Source organism: Hyperoodon ampullatus, assembly GCF_949752795.1.
Source record: "Hyperoodon ampullatus genome assembly, chromosome: 1".
NCBI lineage: Eukaryota > Metazoa > Chordata > Mammalia > Artiodactyla > Ziphiidae > Hyperoodon > Hyperoodon ampullatus.
The window spans coordinates 128071457-128094129 of NC_136914.1; the positions used below are offsets into that span (position 1 = coordinate 128071457).

Consider the following 22673-nt stretch of genomic DNA (forward strand, 5'->3'; position numbering starts at 1 on the left):
TGGGCGGGTCCGTGACCTGGTCTGGAAGGAGCGGGCTCGGGGCCTGAGCCGTGATGGTGAAGGAGCCGCCCCCGCATGCTCAGCTGGACGGCGCGAGGTCATCAAGGTCATCGCCGGCTGGTCTGTGTGCAGATGTGATCGCGGCTGGCTCTCAGCTCTGTCGCAGAGGCCTGGTCTGCTGCTGGTGACCCTGGCTGTGTCGGACAGGGGAAGGCCCAGCCCCGGTGTGCCCGGTGGGGCCTGAGGTCAGGGGCCGCCGTGCTCTCTCTCAACTCAGTGGGGTCCTTCTCGAAAGGGTCCTGATCCTGACTTTACACGAATCCCCACCAGAATGGATGTTGGCCTTGACACCAGCCTTGGCGCCTTCCAGGGGAAGCGTCACCGTGTGCCGGGGTGTCTTCTGCAGGGGTCCCTGGGCCGTGCCACACAGGAAGGAGGTGGCCACTTCCCCTTGGGGATCCGCCGTGGGCAGGGGGTGCTCCTCTGGCCCACAGAGTCACCCGCTGGCCTTGCAGCTGCTCCCTGGCTGGAAGGAGGCCCCCAGGTCCTTGGAGGGGGACCCTCTGTTATTGACGATGTGAAACTGGTTGGGTTTCCGTTTTAGCGACAGAGCTGGAGGGACGAGCCCAGCGGATATTTGAGGAAGTATTTCTGCTCCTCTGATTCCAGTTTGTCAAGGGCATTGAACGTTTCCGTCTGCTCCTTTGAGATTCGTTGTTACCTGATGACTCTGGACGCCAAACTTGGGTGTCTTGGGTGAAAACCAGCTTGAGTCTGCCTGGGATTTGGGGTGTCTCTGGAGCTTTAGAGCAATGCCTCTTATTTGGGCTAAAAATAACTTCCCCCTCCAAGCGCCTCAGTCTCCTCTGTGAACAGGGCACACTCATACCTGCCCCGCTCACGGGAAGCTCAAGAGTGATCACAGCGCCTGCACTTTGTAGCCGGCCACGTGGGCATGTTTGTGTCCTCAACGTCCTACCACGAAGCTGTCACTGACTGCGACATGGGGCATCCTGAGAGCCAAGGTCCCTACGTGGCTCCCTGGCCCCAGTCTGGCCCATCATTCAGGAAAGTGTTCCAGATGGATCGACATGGGAACAGCAAACATCTTCTCACACCCACCAGCCTCTGCCAGGGAGAAGACCCCCGACAGAGCCGCCACGCACGGAAGTGGGAATCAAGATCATCCACCAGAGGGGAAGGAATTCTCCCTGCCTCACTGCCCCAAGGCCTGGCAGTTATGACAGGAGAGGAAATGGCCAGTTTCTGAAGCTCTCCAGATGCACCGTGGGTGCCAGCTCCCAGGTTCTGTCTCTATCTCTCCACGCACACCACACAGGCACACACATACCACACACATGCCTAGACACACACACCTAGACACCCCCCCAGACACACACACACACACACACACACCTAGACGCACACACACACCACACACACCTAGACACACACACACACCCCTAGGTGCACACACACACACCTGGACACAAACACACCACACACACCTAGACACACACACCTAGACACACACACACACCTAGACACACACCCCTAGACACGCACACACAGTCTAGACACACGCACTTAGACACACACATACCTAGACACACACACACACCTAGATGCACACACACACCTAGACACACACATCACACATCACACACCACACAGACACACACATACCACACATCACACACCACACAGACACACACATACCACACATCACACACACACCACACACACACACGTCACAGGTACATGCATAGACACACACACCACACATCACACACAGACACACACACACCACACGTCACACACATGCAGAGACGCACACACACACACCACCCTGGCCTCGGCACAGCACCCTCGCCCTGGATGGTCCCACACACCCCCTCCTTCTCGTCCCGCTGGCCCCACTCAAACATGGCCTCCGATGGAAGGGCTGGTTGGGGTCACTGCCCCTGGCCCTCACCTTCCTGTTGGATCCTGTGGTCACTGTCAGCTTCCCCACCGGCCCGGGGCCTCCTTCAGGCCCAGGGACTTCGTCTCGTGTGCTCACGGCCCTGGCCCAGGGCCTGGCACGGTTTGGAGGGGCATGAGATCTGGCAGGAAGTTTTTGACGTTGTTGATACTGAACTCCACATATTATGATCCAGAGAAGGAGGGGGGTATCTGTATTTGTGTGACTCTAAGTGTGTGAGTGTGAGTGTGTGTGTGCACGGGGGTGGTGAGCTGCCCATGTCCGGCCTTCTCCTATCTGCTCCTGACTCCTCTGTCTCCTCAAAGACAAGCAGACGGCATTTCAGGGACAAGGGGCTTCCGTCCGGCTGGGGTGCACCTGCCAGGCTCTCAACCCCTGGCCTCTGCGCCTCACCTGGCAAATGGACTGTGCTCCAGGACCCCTCAGCCGGCCATCAGGGGAGAAGTGAGGTGACACGGGTGTGAGGATGTGGTGACATCACTGCTTTGGGGTGGCACGTCCCGATCCCATGACGGAGACGGTCAGTGTCCTGGCACCTGCCCCACAAACGGCGAGAATTCCTCCCGGCCTCTCCCTGTGTCCCTGACACTGAAATTCTAGGGCCCTGGGTGAGTGTTTAGGGAAATGTTGACAAATAGCTTCATAATAAGGCAAACGCTGATCATATTCATTTAATCTTTGTTAAAAGCATCACAAATGATTTATTGTTTTTTAAAAAGGAAAAATAAGAAAGAATCGATCGCATCTCTGTTATGTGCATATACGAAGTATGGGCTCAACCCGGCTGAATGAAACGTTAGCTGCCCAAGCCCAGCCCGTTATTCCCAGGTGCCTGCGTGTACCTGTACACCAAATACACAGAACCTCAAATGTAGAACCAGATAAATCCATAGACCTATGTGTTGATTGATACGATTATGGGAATGGGAAAGTATCGTTATAGGTGCCGACTTATTCCCAGGTTCTTGGGTCCACACACCCAAAATGCTCTTAATAGAAATAATGACATAAAATACATGAAAAACACAAATAGCGAAAGCGAAAACCCTACCCCAACAGAGAGAATGAAGCTGAGGGTCAAGGAAGGGCAAAGGGCTCGTCACCCGCAGGCACTGCTGAGCTGGGGGCTGTGTCCTTGCTGACCTTGACCTTGGACCTGGACAGTGCTGACACATGTCTGACCCTGGTTCTGACACTCACAGGACGGGCTGGGTGCGGGTGGACAGCAAGACACAGGGTTTCTAAGCCGTCTTTGGTGAACTCGGGCAGGCTGCGGGGAGGCAAAAGTCCCGGAGAACCCAGCCTCTCCCACACAGCCCCCCAGCTCCAGTCTGGGGTCCACTGCCCCAGCCCTTCCCCAAGGAGGGTCTTGAGGACGGCTTGCAGGGCGAGCTCTGCGGGGCTGGGCCAGGAGCTCCAGGCGGTGGGCCGGCAGGGTGGGAAAAGGGACGCCTCTGTCGCCTGCCCCGTGCCCTGCAGTGACCCCTTCTGAGTTGGTTTCGGGTGGTCTGAGTCCCCACAAGGAGCTGGACTCCACGGGTCCCCCACTCCACAAGGATTCAGGGCCTCCCACGTGTTCTGGGCGTGAGGATGCATCCCTGGCCTCCCTCCCGCAGGCCCCGTTTCTTTTCTGGGCAAGTGGGTTAATGCCCCCCAGTCTTCATTCTGGACTTCCCACGGCCAGCGAGTTCCTAGCCTGCGCTGTGGTGTCCCCACCTCTGAGGGGAAGGCCCCGGCCACCTGAGAGCCCAGCCTGGGGTGTGGGTAGGGGGAGGAGGGAGAGGATGGGGAGGGGATACTGATTTCCAGTTTCAAGGCAAAAGGTGAAAATCTGCCCCCATATATCCCTAGTGTCCCTGATTCTAGGCATCTGTGAGTGAGTGGAATCACACTGCACAGGGAGCAGGGGGCTGGCTCCTGGGCGCCTCTGCTGCCGTCTTGCTGTGTGACCTTGGGAAAATCACTCCCTCTCTGGGCCTCAGTTTCTCCATCTTCAAAGCGAGGAGCACACTACTTGGCGGCCCTTCGGGCTCTGCCATTCGAAACCCCGCCTGGTTCCCGGTTCCTACATGCGTCCCTCAAGCTATGAGGAGGCACAGAACACTCTGGGCATCTAGAGGCCGTTCCCACCGCGGCCACTAAGACGGGATCTCGCAGGCGGGAACCCCGTGCGAGGGCGCCGCCTGCTGGCTTCCTTTGGAAGTGCAGACGCTGGATCCCTAGGACCCTGTGAGGGGCTGGGGCGAGCTGGCGGGGGGGAAGCCAGGGAGGGCCTTTGCCTTGTGGGCCCCAGGAGAGAAGGCTGCCAGAAGGGGCAGAGGAGCATCCCTGGGCATTCTGGAAAAGGGGTTCCCGAGAATGGGGCTACTGCCTGGCAATAAAAATAGGAAGTTGAACCCTCCCCCCCCAAAAAACGCAAACAGCTACCTAGAGAGGTATTTACATTATCTGCAGTTTAAAAAGAGGAAGGACAGCGGGAGGTGTGGAAGGCGGTATTGGGAGGGCCTACCACTGGCTTTCTGGATTCTGGCGGGGCGGTGGATACCCCTGCAGAGGGACGACCCTGCGGTGGGAGCTGCCTTCCTGGAGGTTATGAGGAAGGAAGCAGGGCCCCGCTGTCCCTCTGCTGGGACGGGAGCCCACGGCACAGGTGATGGGGCATGTCAGCGGTGCTGAGAGCCTGGCCTCTCCCAGCCTCAGGGGGACCAGCCTCGGCCACGAGAAGTCAGGCCCGGCTGCGGTGACCAGCCGTGGGCAGCCAGGGTGGCCGTGTGAGGTCCAGAGAAGTGCCCAGAGTCTGGGAGGGCGGGCGGCTCAGCGGGTGGCATGTGGGCCTGGTGTCCGGCGGGGGGCGGGAGCTGGTGGGTCTCCTGGGCGGCCGTGGGCTGGGCGGGCTTGAGCTGGACAGAGGCGCATCTGTCGCCTTGCGTGGACACAGCTGGAGGAGGAGGCTTTTCCGAGGTCTTTGAGGGGACGCCGGTCCCAGCCCCGTGCCAGTGGCACGTGTGGTCCTGTGCCCTCCATGGGGGATGAAGCGGCGGAGAGGAGAGAGCTCTGGGCGCGGCCTCCAGCGGCATCAGCCCACCAGGTAGCTGTGCATCTCTCGGGAGTTGACGCTCAGGACCACGCCAGAGTGATTCCCTGGAGGCACAGAGATGCCAGGCGTGAGCACACGCCCGGCCGAGGGGCAGAGAGAGGACGGAGGGCCGTGCGGGACACGGTGTGGCCTCAACTGGCGTGCGGGACATCCTGCGCTTCCTGCAGCCCCGCGGGTCATGCCTGGACGAAGGCGCGGAGAGGTGGGCGTCTCTAGGTTTCCTGGGGGGGGTGGTGACTGAGGGTGGGCTCTCCTGGTGCCGGCACAAGCAGTGGACCCAGGGGGCCTCCGGGGGTGAGGCCATGCTCGCCAGCAGCCACCATACTCACTGCCCTGCAGTGACCGGCCCGGCGTCGGTGGCAGGGGAATGTAGGAGGGGCTCTGTGCCCCTGGGCAGGGGGCACTGCAGGGTGGCGAGGCAAGGCCCCGGGAGGCAGCCGGAGGGAGAAGGGCACAGTGACGGTCAGAAGGGAAGGGGTCTGCCGGGGTCCTGGGCGGGGCTGTGTTCTGAGCCTGAGGGCTGGAGGCGTGGCCGGTGGAAGGAGCCGGCTCGGGTGGCCTGGAGCCCCCCAGACCCCCGGGCACGTGGGGAGGAAGCGGCCCAGAGCTTCCAGTGGGGCCACCGGGGGGCATGGGGTGGTGAGCCCCGTGTGCCGGGGGAGACCTCATCAAGGCGTGTCACATCACGGCCTCGGTTTTGTCATCTGTAACTTGGGGATGATAATATGGCCTCCCCTAAAGGATGGTAATGGGGTCCCGAAGGGACTGCCCCTGAGGATTTGGGCAGGGCCTGGCACACACTAAGTGCTCCATTAAAAGAATCCCTTATTATTACACTATCATTGCTCTTCGGGGCTTGACGGCAGAGCTGCGGAGGCAGGAGGGCCACTCTCTCATCTCCCTGGGACGCCCACCCCTCTGTCTGAGCTTGGGAAGCCCGGGTCCACCGGGAGCCTCTGCCACCACCTTTCACGTGGGGTGCGACACCGCCTGATGAAGATGGGGGTGACCACCCAGGAGGCCGCATGGGGCCCCGACGCTCTCCAGCCACCGCTGGCCTGGGCTGAGGGGTCTTGGGGCACACGGGGGAGCTGGCCCTGAGCCTGGGCTGCAGCATGGGGGAGGGGCACAGAATCGGCTGCGCCTCTTATCAGCTAGGTGACTTGGGAGACTGAGTGGCTGCTGTGAACCTCAGCTGTCCCATCTGTCAAATGGACACACAGCCAGGGCCTGCCTCCCAGGCTGGCAGCGAGGCTGTGTCAGGAAGCAGTGGGCCTGGTGAGGAGTAAGTGCCCAGGAAATCGGAGCTGTTGTCACCGTCCCGGGAGGCTGCGGACCACGGCCCTGAGAGGAACCAGGCTGGGCCGGCGGCTGTGGGAGACTGTGGGGCTGCGAGGTCGGGGAGCTGTGGAGCAGGGGAGTGGTCAGCTCCCGACCACTCCAGGGAGAACAGAGGGGCGCGGGCTTTGGGGTCCGGCCGGCCTGCGTCTGGATCCCAGGCCAGCCACTTGTCCGCTGTGCTGCCTGGGTGAGCAACATCACCTCTCCGAGCCTCACCTCCAATCATTTAAAAGGTGAGGACAGCGATTCCACCTCCCACAGCTCCGGAGACACAGTGGATACGGGTGGGAGGGGATAAAGGGGCGGTGACAACACAACCCACGACGGTGACATGTTTCTGGAGCGTCCTCCTGGCTGCTTGTCTGGGGGCCTCACAGTAACCCAGGGGTGGGGCGGTCTCCGTGTAGGGGGTGCAGAGAGCGGCTGTTAAGGGTGGGGAGAGCCAGCGGCGGGGTGGGGGGCAGGTGGCGAGGGAAGGGGAGGGGGTTTCCGGGGTGGGCGTTACCTAGAGTCTGTGAGTGGAGCTCATCGTCTATAAACTCCTCACCCTGGATGGCACTCTGCACGTCCTGGTTGTGGCTCACGGGGCTCGTCATTTCCTGTTCCTTCTCATTGTGCATCTGGGCGTACACGGTCCTGCCGGGGCGTTTCCTGCGGGACGGAGGTGGGGACTCAGGGCTCTGCCCAGGATGCTCGTCCCCAGAAGCCCCCAGCGGAGCCCTGGGCCATCCCTCTGTGTGGTGCTGACATCGCTCCTGGGTCTGCCTCCTGCCCTGCCTCTGCTCCAAGCCACCTCCTCCAGGAAGCCCTCCCTCCCGTGAGCTCCCGCAGCCCTGGGTTTCCCTCTGCCCCCGCACATGGGGTACTCGCTGTCCATCCGTCTCCGTTCAGGCATGTTGCAGGGAGAGGCTGTTTTATTTTCTTTCAGGTCCCCATCACCTTGCACTTCAGGGCTCTGGCTGGGTTGGCATGCATTCCCACAAGGCACGTGATGTTGACTGGCTCTGAGAGGTGCTTGCTGAGCCCTGCCTGGGGTTTTGGGGCTGGCTGCACCGTCCTCAAGTTCCCATACCCTCCAGGGCAGAGGGAGAGGAGAGCAAGGGCACAGCCCCCTCTGCCTCAGCTGGGACTGGGCTCAGGGCCCCTGGACCAGGTTCCTTCATGTTCAACACCCCAGTTAGTTGGAGCAAAACCCCAAAAGAGCCCATGGTTCCAATTTACAGAAGAGGGAGCTAGACTCAGTGGGAGAGTGGGCCTCCTCAGAGCCACTCACCGACACTGGCAGTTCTCTGGAAATATTGAGATGGCAGGATACACATTCAGGGCCCAGAGCAGGTTGGCCCATGTGGCCAGATCCAGTGGACTGTAGCACTTCATGGCTGTGAGCCTCTGAGACTTAGGGGCTGTTTGTTACGCAGCCGGGCCCAGCCCACGCTGACTGCTGCATCAGCCAGGAGAGCCCAGCTCCCTGGGCTCCACAGAGCTTAAAGCCTCTGGACAAATGGGGCATTTCTCTCTGCTGCTGCAAGGTCCTCCCCTTCTTCTTCCCTCCCCCTCCTCTGGGGACAAGGTAGTAGGTTCCTTCTGGGCCATTTACACTGTGTGTGATAAATCTGGAGCGATTTGTGGAAACTGCAATCTGGCCTTCAGGGGGTCTGAAGAAGGCAATTGAAAGAGACTGGAATTCTGCCCCTTTCACTCCCGTCCTGCCAGGCCTGCCTGCTGCCCACCCCCAGGCAATCCTGCCGCCCTGCAATTCTCAAGTGCCCTGAGAAAAGCCCAAATGGGTGCACCCAAACTGTGGTCCAAGGGGTAAGAGAAAGGGGTGGGGGCAGGTCCCGACTCCAGCCATTGCCTCCAACTCGGCTCTGACTTGGGAGGTGGCGTCTAAATCGTTTTCTCATTCAGCCTCTCAGGACTCACACCCCATGGCCTGCCTCAGCCAGGCCTGAGCCGGGCGGTTTTCACAAGGTCCCAATTAAACACGGCGTTATGGCAACAAGGGAGACGGGCACAGGAGAAGGTCCGCAGGAGCTGGGGGCCTGCGTCTGTGCCTGCCCACCCCCCTCCCCTCCCCGTCTTCCCCTCCCTGCCCCCTGCCCCTCTTCCCCACCTCCTCCCCCTCTTCTTCTTCCCTTGTCCTACCCTCCTCCTGCTTAGTCTCCTTTTACAGATGAGGAAACTGAGGCTCAGGGAGGGGAAGAGACTGGCCAGGACCACAGAGCTGGTCAGCAGCCGGGCAGGATGGTGGCCTGGTCTCCGAGGCTGACTCAGCCCTGCTGCCATCTGGGCTGCCCTGCAGGTTGGGGGGCTGCCACCCAGTGTGAACGGTGCTGGAGAACAGAGACACAGAAATGTCCAGGGCTCGGGGGAGGAAGGACCCTCAGCCTCAGAGGAGCAGGGAGGGGAGGGTCAGCTCCGTCTCTGGACTGTTCCCAAGGGCGACCCCAACCAGGGAGACCCCAAGGCCACTGGAGCCAAACCAGCAAGATGGGGAGAAACAACGGGCTCAGATCAGGCAGCTGCGTTTTGCAGGAAATGAGTCTGGTGACACTTTCTGGTCGTTTTGCTCATTCCCAGGCCCTCAAGGGTGCCCACGAGTAACCCCAGCACCGAGGGTTATTAAACCCATTTCACAGATGAGGACTAAGGTCAGAGGGGGAGAGAGGCACCACAACCCCTCCCGATGACCGCACGGTGTGCTTGCCACCCACCCAACCTCGGCTCAAGCCCCCGCCCGCTCCCACCCTGGGTGTCAGCCGCCCCCCGCTCCAGCCCTGGGTGTCCCGTGCAGCCGCTCCATCTGGAGGCTGGAGCCCCCTCGCTGTGGAGTGCCTGGCACACGGCAGCTCTGGATCATGCTTGCAGAGGGAAGGGGTGGATGAGTGCTGGGGGAAGCATGGGGGGTGGCCACAGCCTGGGGTCAGAGCCCCACTCCTCACTCCTCAGCTGTGTGGCCCTGGGAAAATCACTTAACCTCTCTGAGTTTCCTCATCTGTAAAATGGGTGGGTGGAGCAGAAAGGAGGATGGGGGTGGAAGAGGCTCCTTGGGTTGTGAGCGGTCGGCTGTCTCCCTCTGGGATCAAGGTGACTCAGAACCAGGCTGTGGGTCCAGACAAGCCCACTCCCCACCCCAGGACCCATCGCAGGCACAGCCACAACCCTCCAAGAACCTGCTGGGAAGCTGCACCGCGCCCCCACCAGGCCCTGCCCTCACGCCCGGTTAGCCCAGGGAGGCCGGGTGACCTTGCCTTTTGAACTTGTAGAGGATGAAGGCTCCCACCGCGAACAGCCCGATGAGAAGGAGGACTGCCACTGCCCAGTAGCCGCCACCTCCTCCCAGGCTTGGAGAATCTGTGAGCAAAGCAGCCTGTGAGTGGTCAGTGTGGGCACCGGCCAGCCTCCTGGCACCCAGGACCCCCACTGAGTAAATCCCGGCCCTGGTCCTTCCTCCTGGAAAGTGGACAGAACTCCTCCGTCCGGATTGATGCTGGCGTGGACACGTGGCTGCACAGAGCAGAACGCAGCTCTTCAGCTCCTGCAAAGATCCTTGCCCAAAGTGGGGAGGATAGTCCACGGTGGGGGGCGGGGACAGAGTCACCTGAGACTCTAAATGACATAATTAAAGCAAGAGCTCTGTGCTGTGTCCGTGGAGAGCACCGTGAGGACCTTGGTGTGACTGGGTTTTAACCAGAGGCAACCACCCCTCCAGGAGGAGCGCGTGTGCGGGCGGCAGAGGGGGTCCCTCTGACCCCAGTGTCCACAGTAATGGGTGTCGTCTGAGGGGCCTGGACACACGCCCACCCCACCCTACAGAGGTGAGCTCAGGCCAGGCCTCTCACCTGTGTCCACGTCCCTCATGGCCACCAGCACCCGGACCCCACCACGCAGGAGGAAGCTGATCTTCTGTGCGTCCAGCACCTGCTGGATGGCCATGAGCCTCTGAAAGCACAGAGCGGGGAGTGAGGGGGTCCTCGGGGACCTAGCAGAGGGAGCGGGAGAGCTGGGCAGATGTCCACCCTGACCCTCCAGAGCCATGGGGCTCAGCCTCTCTGGGCCTCAGTCGCCTCCTCTGTAAAATGGGAATACTAGCCACCAATGAACTCTCACCAAGAACCTACAATGGGACACAAGGTGACCCAAATGTGGCCCTGCCCTCAGAGCACTCTAGTTTTAGTCAGGACCATGGAGTGTGGTAAAGTTGGGGAAACCCAGGGATGCTCCAGGAGGCCCCCAACCCCAGAAGTAATCAGGGGAGGCTTCTTGGAGGTGGAAGACCAGGAAGAAGACAAGACAGGGACAGGAGAGGCGACCCAGGCAGGCGAGTGAGCCTACACCTGAGGCAGAGAAATCCCAGGAGGTGATGTTGCTGGATCATGGTGGGGGGAGGGGGCAGCTGGCCTCTGGGGCGCCCAGCTGGTTTGGCAGTTCAGAAGCGGGTAGTTTTCCTGGTGTTCAGAAGGGAGCCACTCAGCCCACAGGGGTGTCAGTTGTCACCCTCTGCACAGGTGGGTGCGGATGGGTTGGGGGAAGGGTCCCCCTCAGGGATGGGGGCCCCGTGGCTCTGCTCCCTAGGCCTCGGGGGGATATACCCTGGGGACTCTGCTGGCTGCTTCCCTGAGCAGCGTTTCAGCACCTGGGACTCCACGAGGCCCGTTCCCTGCTCATGGAATGAGGGTCCTGAGTCGGGAACTGTGTAAACGACAGGCCAACAGCCCCAGACCTGAAGGGTCCGGGAAGACACCTGGTTCTGCCCCTTGATCTCATGGCCTGGAGGGGTCACTGCACCTTTCCGTTCTCAGGTCGACGTGAGGATTCGTAGGAGCATCGGGGGTGGCGCCCTGAGCCCCGCGCTCTGCACGCAGCAAGGCAAGCCTGCTGTCAGTGGCCGTGGCGTGTGGCTAAGTTTTCTCGCTGACTTCGGGCATGTGGCAGACTCTGAGCACTCAGGACAATGAGGGTGGAGTCCCCCCGTCCCTCACCTCCTTCCCTTCCAGCCCTCACTCGGAAGCGCCCCGAGTGGGTGCAGCCCCTGAGCCCCGTGCTGGCACCTGGGACCCCCGCAGCCTTCCCCTCTGCCCTCAGCTCCTCATCTGAGAAGTGGGTCGATGCCTTTCAACCCGCCAGTGACCCACCTCCAGAGACACCGCATCAGTGGGGGCCGGGGGCTTGGCCGGGAGCCCCCAGGTGCAGATGTGGACGCCCTTTGGGACGGGCTGTGGGTCAGGCTGGCACAGGCACAGGTCCACCAGGAGGCCACCCGGGAGTGGCTCGAGCACAGTTTGGCAGCCAGAGTGACAGTGGGGCTCCATGCCCGTGCTGTGCTTCCCGGTGGGGGCCTCACTGATCCTCACTTCCCTCGTCTGTAAAATGGGACGCTACTACCCACCCACAGGGGTCCTGCTGGTCTTGCTGTATCTGTGCCTCCGTGCGGGTCACTCTTTCCAGACCGTCTGCATGAGCATCTGTCTTCTCGATTAGCTCAGAGCTTGGCTGCGGCTCTGATTCATCTTTTTTTGAGATAACATTTACTTTCTTCAAGTGTACAATTCAGTGGTTTTTAGTATATTCACAGTCATGCCCATCACCACTATCTAATTCCAGAACATTTTCTTCCTCCCAAAGGAAACCCCTAAAACTGTGAGCAGTCACTCCCCAGCCCCCAGCCCCCAGCCCCCAGCAACCAGCAACCAGCAATGCACTGTCTCTGTGGATTTGCCTAATCTGGACATTTCATATAAATGGAATCACACAATCCATGGCTTTTTGTGACCATCTTCTTTCACTTTACATCATGTTTCCAGTGTTCAACCAAGTTGCAGCCTGGATCAGAATCTCATCCCTTTTGATGGCTGAATAATATTCCACTGTGTGGATGGACCACCTTCTGCTCATCCACTCATCTGTGGGTGGACATTTGGGTTGTTTCCACTTTGGGGCCGTGAACATTCAGGCACACATGTGTGTGTTCACATACATTTTCAGTTCTCTTTGGGACACTCCTGGGGGTGGGGCTGCTGCATCATTTGTTAACTCCGCATTTAACTGTTTAAAGAACCACCAGACTGTTTCCACGGTGGCTGCACCATTTTCCACTCCCCCCAGCAGTGAAGGAGGGGTCTGTTTCTCCATATCCTCGTCCACACTCATTACTGTCTGCTTGGTACGGAATTACAGCTGCCCTAGACGGCGTGAAGTTCTTCCCATTCATCTTTTTTCTTTTTTGATGTGGACCATTTTTAAAGTCTTTATTGAATTTGTTACAATGTTGCTTCTGCTTTGTTTTGCCTTTTTGGCCGTGAGGCATGTGGGATCTTAACTCCCCGACCAGAAATCAAACCCCCAACCCCTGCATTGGAAGGTGAAGTCTTAACCGCTGGATCACGAGGGAAGTACCCCCCACATTTATCTTTTGATTCCCCATCCTAGTTGGATGTTCTGAAACTGTCGCCCAGGATCCCCTGGCCGGTGCTCACCCCTCGCAGTGAGGCTGGGGCGGTGTGACAAGCTCTAGCCAATGAAATGGGAGTGAAAGTGGAGCATCCCCCTGAGGGGGTGGTCCTGCCCACTGCCCTGGTCCCCCCCACTCCCCCACCATTGTGACCTTGGGGTAGCCACAAGGGGGAGGAGGGACAGTGATCGGTGAGAGATAAGCCTTTACGTGATGAGGAGCGACTGAGGTCCCCGTGCTTGTCGGGAATCATCACCAAAACCTCGGCGGCGTGGGGAGGACCCGGCCCAGTGGCCGCAGGAGATACCTTGTCACTTGTGAGGCTCCTCTTCTTCGTGGGCCTGGGAGGAGGCAGGAGCACGTGCAGGTCGGCCAAGGTGGGCAGCCCTGGCTTTACAACGGTCACCAGCAGCTCCTCGGGGATGCTGGTCTCCTACGGGGACACAGACAGCCACTCTGATCCACTGGCCTTCTCTGTCCCCTGCCACACTCCAGGGGCCCAGGAATAGCCTCTCTCCCTGAGTGGCCTGTCTGAGTCTTGGCCATTCCTGACCCCTCTACACCTGGAGTTATGGCCCCAGCAGCTTATGGCACTGCCTTCTACCTAGTGCAGCCCAGCACTCCTGGTCCCTCAGCCTTTGGCCTCCGCTCAGCCAGGCCTGCCCCCTTCAGCTCATTCCTCCCACCATGCCCAGGTGAGAAGACCCCTCCCTGGCTACTGTCCTCCCAAGTGTCAGGGCTCCTGGCCATGCACCTCCCTCAACCCACAAAGCTCTGTCTCCTGAAAGTCCCACTCCATGCATGTTCATCTGGCAAACTCCTATTCATCCTTCAACACCCAGGACAATATTGCCCAAATTATTAATGGGCCAAAGGGAGGCATGGCCAGGGTGGGCCTCAGTCTGTGACAGCCTTGGATGACTCTAGAGGGCTGGGTTTTCTCCTACTGGGGGCCCAAGGGCCTCAAGTACCCTATGCCCACCCTGATGCACTGCCTTTGCTTTCTGTGAGCTCCCTGAGGGCAGCCATCACACTGACTCATCTCTCTGTCTCCAGAATCCAGCCCAGAAGAGAAACGTAGTGAGTAAATGAAAATCCCTTTAAAGAGATTCTGTTGTAGGACAGCAACTGTGTCTTGTGCAAACAGCTGGTGCTCACTAGATGTGCATGGAAGATGCAGTCCTGTCCCTCCTCTGCAAGGTGACAGTCTGGCTGCATGTCCCCCAGGGGCAGGTAAGAGAACCCTACATGGCTTCCAAGCACCACTGTCAGCCGACGTGAAGGACAGAGCATCAGGACTGCAGGGCAGCCCGCCTGCCCTCTCCTGGGGGCTGCACAGCCCCCGCTTCTCTGGGGGCACCCACAACCCAGAGGTGGGCAGGTGGTTTTGCCAGTGGTGGGCTGGGGGCACCTTGGAGAGGAGCCGGGACACCACGAGGCCAATGTCCTCCCTCCACTCGGGGGTGTTGGGGTTGTGAGCGTCCAGGTCCTTGGAAAACTGCAGAGGCATGACCTGAAATTGATCTGGAAAGAGGCAGAGATGGGAGAGTGGGTCAGTCCTGGGTGCCCGGCCCCGCTTCCTCTGCGGACGGTGGCCACAGCCCCTGGATGGTCCAGGGCTGGCCCTGGGTGTGGATCCTGAGGCCCACTTTCAGAAAACAAGATTCTTCCCAGTCTGTGTGCCAGCAGCTGTCCCGGGCAGGCCCACCACACTGGCTGCCATTTAATAAAAATAATAACAACAACAAAGATGACAATGACGAGGACAGCAGTGCTGCCCTGGAGGGAGGGCCAAGCCTGCTGTGTGATTTGCCCCATCAACTCACAAGGACATACACACCCTACGACGTTGACTTCTCGTCCCCCAGGGATCCATGGACTTTGACTGGGCTGGTCCCCCCACCAGAGTAAGAGTCCCTGGAGAGCAGAGTCCCCACCTTCTCTGTCTCTCACATTTCCCAGGGTCCACAACTCAGAAACCTATTCTAGAGCCACAAGCAGCAGGGGGTAAAAAAGACCCGGCACCAGGAGTCTCAGAGTGAACCGCAATCTCTCCGTTTACCTCCGGAGCCTTGGTTTCTTGATTTGTAAAATGGGAGGAGGTTTTGCAGGGATGAGGAGCTCAAGGGACAAGTGCCTTGTGAACTGTGAGCATGCAGTGCAGGTGGAGATGACTGTTTCAAGGCTCTGGGCTCAGGGCCTGGTGCCCACATACTCGTGAATGAAGGAATGGCTGAGGGCAGTCCCCTAAATATTTAACTGATGGCTGCTGTCCACAGGAGAGGCTGTTCTTTAAGCAAAATGAGAGTTTATCAGTGTGGTGATGAGGGCAACATGGTGCTGGCGGGGGGGGGGTCTCTTCCATTCTTAGGACTAATTTTCTATCGTAAATGTCTCCTGGGGGGCTCAGAGGCCCCAGTGAGCACCAATAAATGGGACACGGATTCAGAGCAGGACTCTCAACAAAATTGATATAATCACATGACAATCCTCAGATAACGGGGATGCTGAGGACAGGCACCCAGTGGGCAGGCAGAGCCGGTGCCCGATCCCAGCTCTGTTGCTGCTGGGTGACCTTGTCAAGCCCCTCAGCCGTGTCCTCATTTGTGCCATGTGGAGCCTGTGAATGCCATGGACATAGGAGTTGTCAGTATTTATTTTACAGATGGGGAAATGGAGGCCAGCAAGGCCAGGGGCATCAGAGCTGCGTTTGCTGGCCCCTCTGCCCCGCTGGGCCCTGCCTGGGATGACCAGGACATCAGTGGCATGTACACCGCCTGCCCCCGACCCTGAGCTCCTGAAAAGGAGGAGCTGTGCTGCCTGTCCCGGGGGGCAGCAGGGGGGAAACTCACCCAGCACGCGGACCACCTTGGAGTCCTGCAGCACAGAGGTCCCACAGGCAGCCTGCACCGTCACGCGCACGTCCCCTGTGTCCCCAAACCGCGTTGTCACAGAGTTCTCCAGGGACAGCAGGGGCTGTGGGCACGAGAGGGGGTCAGGGTTGGGTCGGAGAGCTGGCCCCAGTGTGCGGCCAGGGCTGCGAGCCCCCGGGGGGTATGGAGAGAGCCCCCCAGAGACGCCCGGTCCTGAGCCCCAGCACGGACACCGTCTCCCAGTGCCCCTTCTCTCCAGAGGCTCCGAGCCCCCCTCTGTGGATGGTGTTGAAGGCTCATGGTGGCTGCCAGGCAGGGCCTCCACCCTGATCCCTTTAACCTTCTCACCCCCTCCATGCTCAGCTGGGCTATGGGACCTTCATCCTTGGACCCCAGCAGCCGGCTCAGCACCCACCCTGTGGGGTGGGCACACACATCCGATTGGGCCTCACTATTACCTCGGACCTTGTAGACGGGGAGGCAGAGGCTTGGGGAGGTGCAGCAACCGGCCCCAAGAGCTTGGCTGCAAGGGGCTGGGTCGCCATTCGAACCCGGAGCCCGAGCACCTTCCTCGACCCTCCCCATGCCAGGGAAACACAGTCTGGAGCCCAGGGCCCCTCCCGGTCTGGGCCCTCAGCCGTTGTTTGGGGCTTTCTGCTTGGCGGTGAAGGGCTGTCGTTTGCTGAATAAATGAAGGATCCCCCTTTGGGTCTTGAGGCACCCCCCAGCCTAAGGGTGGGCAGCTTCACCTGCAAAGGCCCTCAGGGTCTCCTACCAGGCATCTTCCCTTGGCTCCCCACTGCCCACATGATACAACCCACAGCCCTGGGTGAGGCTTCTGAGGTGGGGTCCAGCCCCAGGCACCCCCTCCTCCATGAAGGCTTCCCTGACTACTCCCGTGCTATAACTAGAAATGGCCTGATCTCTTCTGGAACTTTCAGACGTGTCACCTGTCTCCTTCCTGTGACACCTGTCACACACTAACTTAGGTCACCTACTATGTTCCCACATCTTTCCCTAGGAAAAGGCAGGGTCTGATCTGATTCATCCCCTGTCCACCACACTCAGACATGGCTGGACCCCGAACAGATGCTCAGGGTGAAGGAAGAGTCGGTGTGTGCTCTCCTCACCTCCATGGTGTCACACACTGTGTCCTGCCCAGTATGGAGGGTGGGGCCTGCCCCACTCTCCACCCCAGATGGGAGCCTGTGGGAAGGAGGGACTGCCAGGGGCCTGGGGCCAGCGTACCTGCAGGCTGTGACCAACCCACCAGTAGAAGACAGTGAGGTTGGGGTTCAGGGGCAGCAGCACAGCTGTGAGGGTCACCTCCTGGTTGATGCCAACGACAGGAACCACTTCGAGGTAGAGTGCCTGCAGGGGGGCTGCAGGGGCCAGAAAAAGGTTAGGGGTTAGAGGGCATCAGGGCGCTGGCCATGTCACAGGCTGCTATCAGTCAGTGTCACAATCAACCTCATCACCACCATCACCACCATCACCATCATCACCATCACCACTACCACCACCATCACCACCACCATCACCATCATCACCACCACCATTATCATCACCATCACCACCACCATCACCGTCATCACCACCACCATCATCACCATCACCACCACCACCACCACCACCATCACCATCATCACCATCACCACCACCACCACCATCCCCACCACCATCCCCACCATCCCCACCACCACCACCACCATCACCATCATCCCCACCACCACCACCATCACCATCACCATCACCACCACCATCCCCACCACCATCACCATCATCACCACCACCATCATCATCACCATCACCATCACCACTATCCCCACTGCTGCACAGACCACCATGGGTGTGGACTCGAGCCAGCCTGCCTGCCTCTCTGCCCTTGGGCTCCCTGTGCTTCCCCAAGAACCAGGTCTCTGTCACAGGGAGAGACACTTGGCCTCAAAGGGACGATGGACTTACAGTTGACCTGGACAAACAGCACTGCTTCATCGTGTCCCGCCATGTTCTCCGCCCTGACAGACACGCGGTAGACACCAGGGCTCTCATAGCGGTGCCGGATGGGCTCCCCGGTCAACGTGAGGTTCACATACATGGCCTTGAAGCCGTCCCCCAGGTCCACCTGGTACTTGGTGGTCAGGACATCGCCCTGCGGGAAACACCACAGGGCCACTTAGGAGTGGCTGCAAAGCTGGGGGCCAGCGATGCGGCATGCACTCATTCATTTAATTGTTCATTCCCTCACTCCTTTCCTCAAAGTGAGTGGCCTGGGGACCCCAGGGAACCCCAGGGAACCAGATCTGTTCTGCCCTTGGGGCTCCCAGCCTGGAGGGCTGGGCTGAGAGCTGTAGGAGGTGCGTGGAAGCAGGGGCCAGGGCCAGGTTTGCATTAGAAAGATCACCCAGCTGCAGAGAGGGAGAGGGGTCAGGGCTCACGGGTGAGGGCAGGGAGGCAGTGCCGGGGTGGGGATAGGGGCCAGGGAGACCCACCGAGGCCTCAGCCAGGAGCCAGGAGGGCGGGAAGGGGCCTAGCACATGCTGGTTGGTTTCCGTAACATGTCTAGGAAGATGTGTGTGTGTAGGAAGGCGCTTAGTCTCCCAGGAAATTAAAACATTATTTTTCCCTCTCTGATGCTGCGATTCCTGCATTTTTCTTTTATCTCATTCTATGCGGTGCCAGGAGTGATGCTCGTATGCACGGGCTCTGTGCAGGAAGGGGCTCCCACCCACCGCTGCCTCTTCCAGGCATTTCCCCACCCACACAAGCTGTCCAATCATCCGTATACTCCCGCCACGAGCCTTATCCTTCCAATAACTGTATTTTCCTCATAGAGTCGTGGGGAGGAAATTGAGTGAAGGGAACAATAACTTTTTCAACTTTCTGACAAGAAGTTCTCATATTCAGTCTCATGTTCTCCCTCCCTCCCCCCACCCCGCACCGTCCCTTCCTGCCACCCCTCCCCCTGCTGCAGGAACACCCAGAAAACCATTTCCTAGTGACCAAGAACGAAGCAGGATCATCACTAAATGTTTAGCAATCATCTTATTTTACACCCGCCAAACCTTAAAACTTGATAGAATACTTTTAAGTAAATTATGTTCATCTAACTTTCTTCACAAATATGGTGTAATCGGTTGAATACTGTCCATCCCTGCCCCGGCTCCAATTCAGTCCACTTGAAACCCCAGAATGTACCTTATTTGGAAATAGGGTGTTTGCAGATGTAATTAGTTAAGATGAGGTCACACCGGATTAGAACAGGACCTAAATCCAATGACTGGGGTCTTTATAAGAAAAAGGAAGGGGATTTGAGACACAGGGGAAGCCATGTGAAGACAGAGGCTGGAGGGAATGCGGCCACAGCCCAGGGATGCCTGGAGCCCCCAGAAGCTGCAGAGACAAGGGAAGATCCTCCAGAGGGAGCCCAGACCTGCTGACACTATGATTTTGGACTTCTAGCCTCCAAAACTGTGAGAGGAGAAATGTGTGTTGTTTCAAGCCACCCAGTTTGTGGCCACTGTTGTGATGGCCTCAGGGACCTTATACAAGTACGTTCTATTATCCCCATTTTATAGGTTGGAAGACTGAGGCTCTGTGAGCCCAGAACCTGCAGGCTGACCCACGGGCCGGTGCTCTCTCCGTTTAAAGGCAGTCTCGTGGGGGCCGGGTGTCTCAAGTCCGATTTGTTCCGAGAGGGAGTGGTTTCCTGTATTGCATCCTGGGAGAGGAAGGTGCTTCTGACTGAGTTGGGACCTGCGGCTTTGATGGGCAGGTGCCACCCCCTCCTGGGGACCCTGAGTCCTGCCTGCAAGCAACTAAGACAGGTGCAAGTTTAACTATTGAAACATTTCCTTGTTTAAAACACCTTGTCATAATCAGGAAAGTAATACAGTATCAATGTAGGACAAGGAGAGAGTACAAAAGGCAAAGCGAAGGAGCTAGAAAGGAAAAACGGTAACGTCACTGCAACACCCGCCACCCACACCATGGTGTTTCCAGGCAGATGTGTGTGTGTTTATTACTGAGTGCTTCAAAAACATTCAGATGTTTCATGCTGAGCCAACTGCCAATTCACATGTAATTGTAACGGATAATACAGAGGAGCCCCACGTCCCTGGTACCCAGTTCCCCCTGTGCTAACATCCACATCACAGATAGGGAATCCACACTGATTCAGTCACCACTGGGGTCCCTCCTGCTGCCCTTTCACAGTCATACCCGCCCTTCCATCACATCCCTGACTCCATGGGATTAGAACCTGTTCTCCATTTCTATAATTTTGTCATTTTGAGAATGTTCTAGAAATGAAATCAGAAAGTATGCAGTCATTGGGATTAGCTTTTGCATTCAGTATAGTTCTCCGGAGATTCACCCAGCTTGTGGTGTGTAGTCTGTTCCTTTTGATTTCGGAGTACCACCCACGGGATGGACGTGCCACCATGTATTATCCACTTGTCCACCCAGGACATCTGGTTGTCTGCAGATTCTGGCTGTTATGAATAAAGCTGCTGTGAACCTTGATGTATAGGTTTCCCTGTGAATGTAAGTCTTTATTTCTCAGGAGTGTAATTGCTGATTCCTATGGTAGTTGCAATGTTTAGCTTTTAAACAAACGACCAACTTTTCCAGAATGGCTATAAATTTTACGTTCCCATCAGCCATGTAGGAGGGACCCAGTTTCTCTGCATCCTCGCCTGCATTTGGTGGTGTCACTATTTTCTAGTTTGGCCGTTCCCGGAGGTATGCAGTGACACCTCTTTGAGGGTCTGATTTGCATTTCCCTGATGGCTAATGACGGTGAACATGGTTTCATGTGCTTATTTGCCATCTGTACATCCTCTTCAGTGAAATGTCTCTCCATGTCTTTTGCCCATTTTCTGACTGGATTGTTTGTCTTCTTACTGCTGAGTTCTGAGTGTTCTTCATGTATTCTGGGTACTAGTCTTTGTTGGATGTGGTTTGTAAATATTTTCTTTTGTGGCTACCTTTTCATCTTCTTAGGGTCTGTCTCAGAGCAAAATGTCGCCTTTTGACGAAGTCCAATTTATCAGATTTCCTTCATGGATGGGGCTTGTGGTGTCAAGTCTGAGAACTCTGTGCCTAGCCCTAGGTTCCGGCTATTTTCCTCTGTCTTTTTTCTAAAAGGTTTATAGTTTTCCATTTTCCATTTAAGTCTGTGATCCACTTTGAGCTGATTCTGCATCAGGTGTGAGGTTCATTTTTACCGGCTCTTCATGTGCTAAAGCCCATCCTCCCTCCACTGAGGTGCTTTTGCTCCTGGGCCAAAATCAGCCGGGCCTGCTTGTGTGGGTCTGTTTCTGGGTTCTCCATCAGATTTATTTTCAGTGCTTAAATATTTACAGAACTTGGATTCCCCTAAATCCAGAGCTGTTTCCACACCTGGGTTGGGTGTGTGAGTCTGTGGCTGCATTACAAATGTGAATGCGTGAACACGTATGTGTGTGTGTGAGTGTCTGTGTGTGTGAGAACGAGTGTGCAACAGTGTGTGTACCCACCTCAACCCTGCACCCACTCCTTCCCAAGGCTCCGACAAGGGAGCCAGCGGCCTCTTCTGGACAGCGGCGTGCACTGGACTCTCTCTCCCAAGAGCATCTTTGTGTTGCCCCCTCACCTCCACCTGCTGCAGCCGAGAGTGCCAGCCCCCGGGGGTGGTGGGCTGCCAGGCGTATCCTGTCCTGGCTCTGGATGGAGCACCGCAGGTGTGACTTAGCTGCTGGGACTCCAGGCTCTAGGGGGCAGCAGGAGGCCGTTTTTCTTGCAAATCTGTCCTGGAGCTCCGGGAGGCAGCTGGGTCCCCTCTGAGGGTCCGGGTGGTCCCAAGCCGGGCTGGGGGCTGCATCGTCCTCTGCTGTGAACAGAGTCCCCCACCACCCCAGGGCTGCCCGAGGCTGCAGCGTGACTCTCAGGACTAGGCTCAGTCGTCACGGGGATGGGGACAGGCGGGAAGGAGAGGCCACCCCAGGATCAGCTCATTTCTGGGGGCCGTGAACCAGGCGCTGTCCACACGGAGCCCCAGGCCTGGACCCAATGCCAGCTCTGTCACTGTTACTGTGTGGCCTCAGGTGAGTGGCTGCACCTGTCTGAGGCTGGGTGTCCCCAGCTACAAAGCCGGCTGATGGGAGCACAGCCCTTAGGCACGGGGAGGGATGACACACGGGTGCCCACAAGTACAGCTCTTTGCTCTTGACCAGAGCCCCCGCTTTCCAACATCAAAGACCTCTGTCAGCATCACCCTACCCCACCTGGGCACATTTTGAAGGACATCTTCTAAACGAAGCACATGCAGTTACAAAGCCCCACTCATTTCATGCTACATATTTGTTAACCGAAGACCCAAATGCACAAGAGAGCCATGCTCCGGGAGAGGCTGGGACCCTGGGGTGGGAACAGGGGGTTCTGACCTCCCCTTTGTGATTTTCTGTCATTTTGAATTTCCCGCACGTTTGTAAGTTTTTCTAATTTCTGCTTTTGAATGTTCTATAATGAGCATTTGTTACTTCTATAATCAGAAAAATAAGCATGCTGCATATTAGTTTAAATAGACTAGAAGGAAATTTTAAAAATTAACAGTGGCTACCTTAGGAGAATAGGATTTTTGGTGATACATTCTTATGTTTTTAATGTGATTTTCCAGCGTTCTACAATGAGTATATACTGTTTTTAAAATCAGAAAAAAATGTAACACTTGTACTAAAGAAAAAAAAAGAAAGACTAGGAGGCGGGGAGGAAATTTATATATTTATATATAGGTATGTGTATATATATATTTGTGTGTATGTATATATGTGTGTATATATATATACAGACACAAAATATTTCTATATCCATCCATCTGTATTTGTATCTATGTCTATCCATTATCTATCAATCAATCTATCATCTATCTATATGTGTTTATCATCG

The 22673-nt window shown here is 57.4% G+C and overlaps 1 protein-coding gene across 1 annotated transcript in view; it reads right to left on the reverse strand.

Annotated features, from left to right (window-relative positions):
- Positions 1 to 5060: 5060 nt before the first annotated feature.
- The window catches only part of SORCS2 (sortilin related VPS10 domain containing receptor 2), a gene marked incomplete at both ends in the record, with an annotated part of 488460 nt that continues 470847 nt past the window's right edge, over positions 5061 to 22673 (reverse strand). Inside the window, 9 exons of the mRNA XM_079717755.1 lie at positions 5061 to 5125; positions 6970 to 7073; positions 9674 to 9776; positions 10265 to 10364; positions 13181 to 13306; positions 14285 to 14397; positions 15726 to 15849; positions 16995 to 17128; positions 17712 to 17898. Coding sequence (XP_079573881.1) covers positions 5061 to 5125; positions 6970 to 7073; positions 9674 to 9776; positions 10265 to 10364; positions 13181 to 13306; positions 14285 to 14397; positions 15726 to 15849; positions 16995 to 17128; positions 17712 to 17898 — 1056 coding nt within the window. The remainder of the gene's footprint in view (positions 5126 to 6969; positions 7074 to 9673; positions 9777 to 10264; positions 10365 to 13180; positions 13307 to 14284; positions 14398 to 15725; positions 15850 to 16994; positions 17129 to 17711; positions 17899 to 22673) is intronic.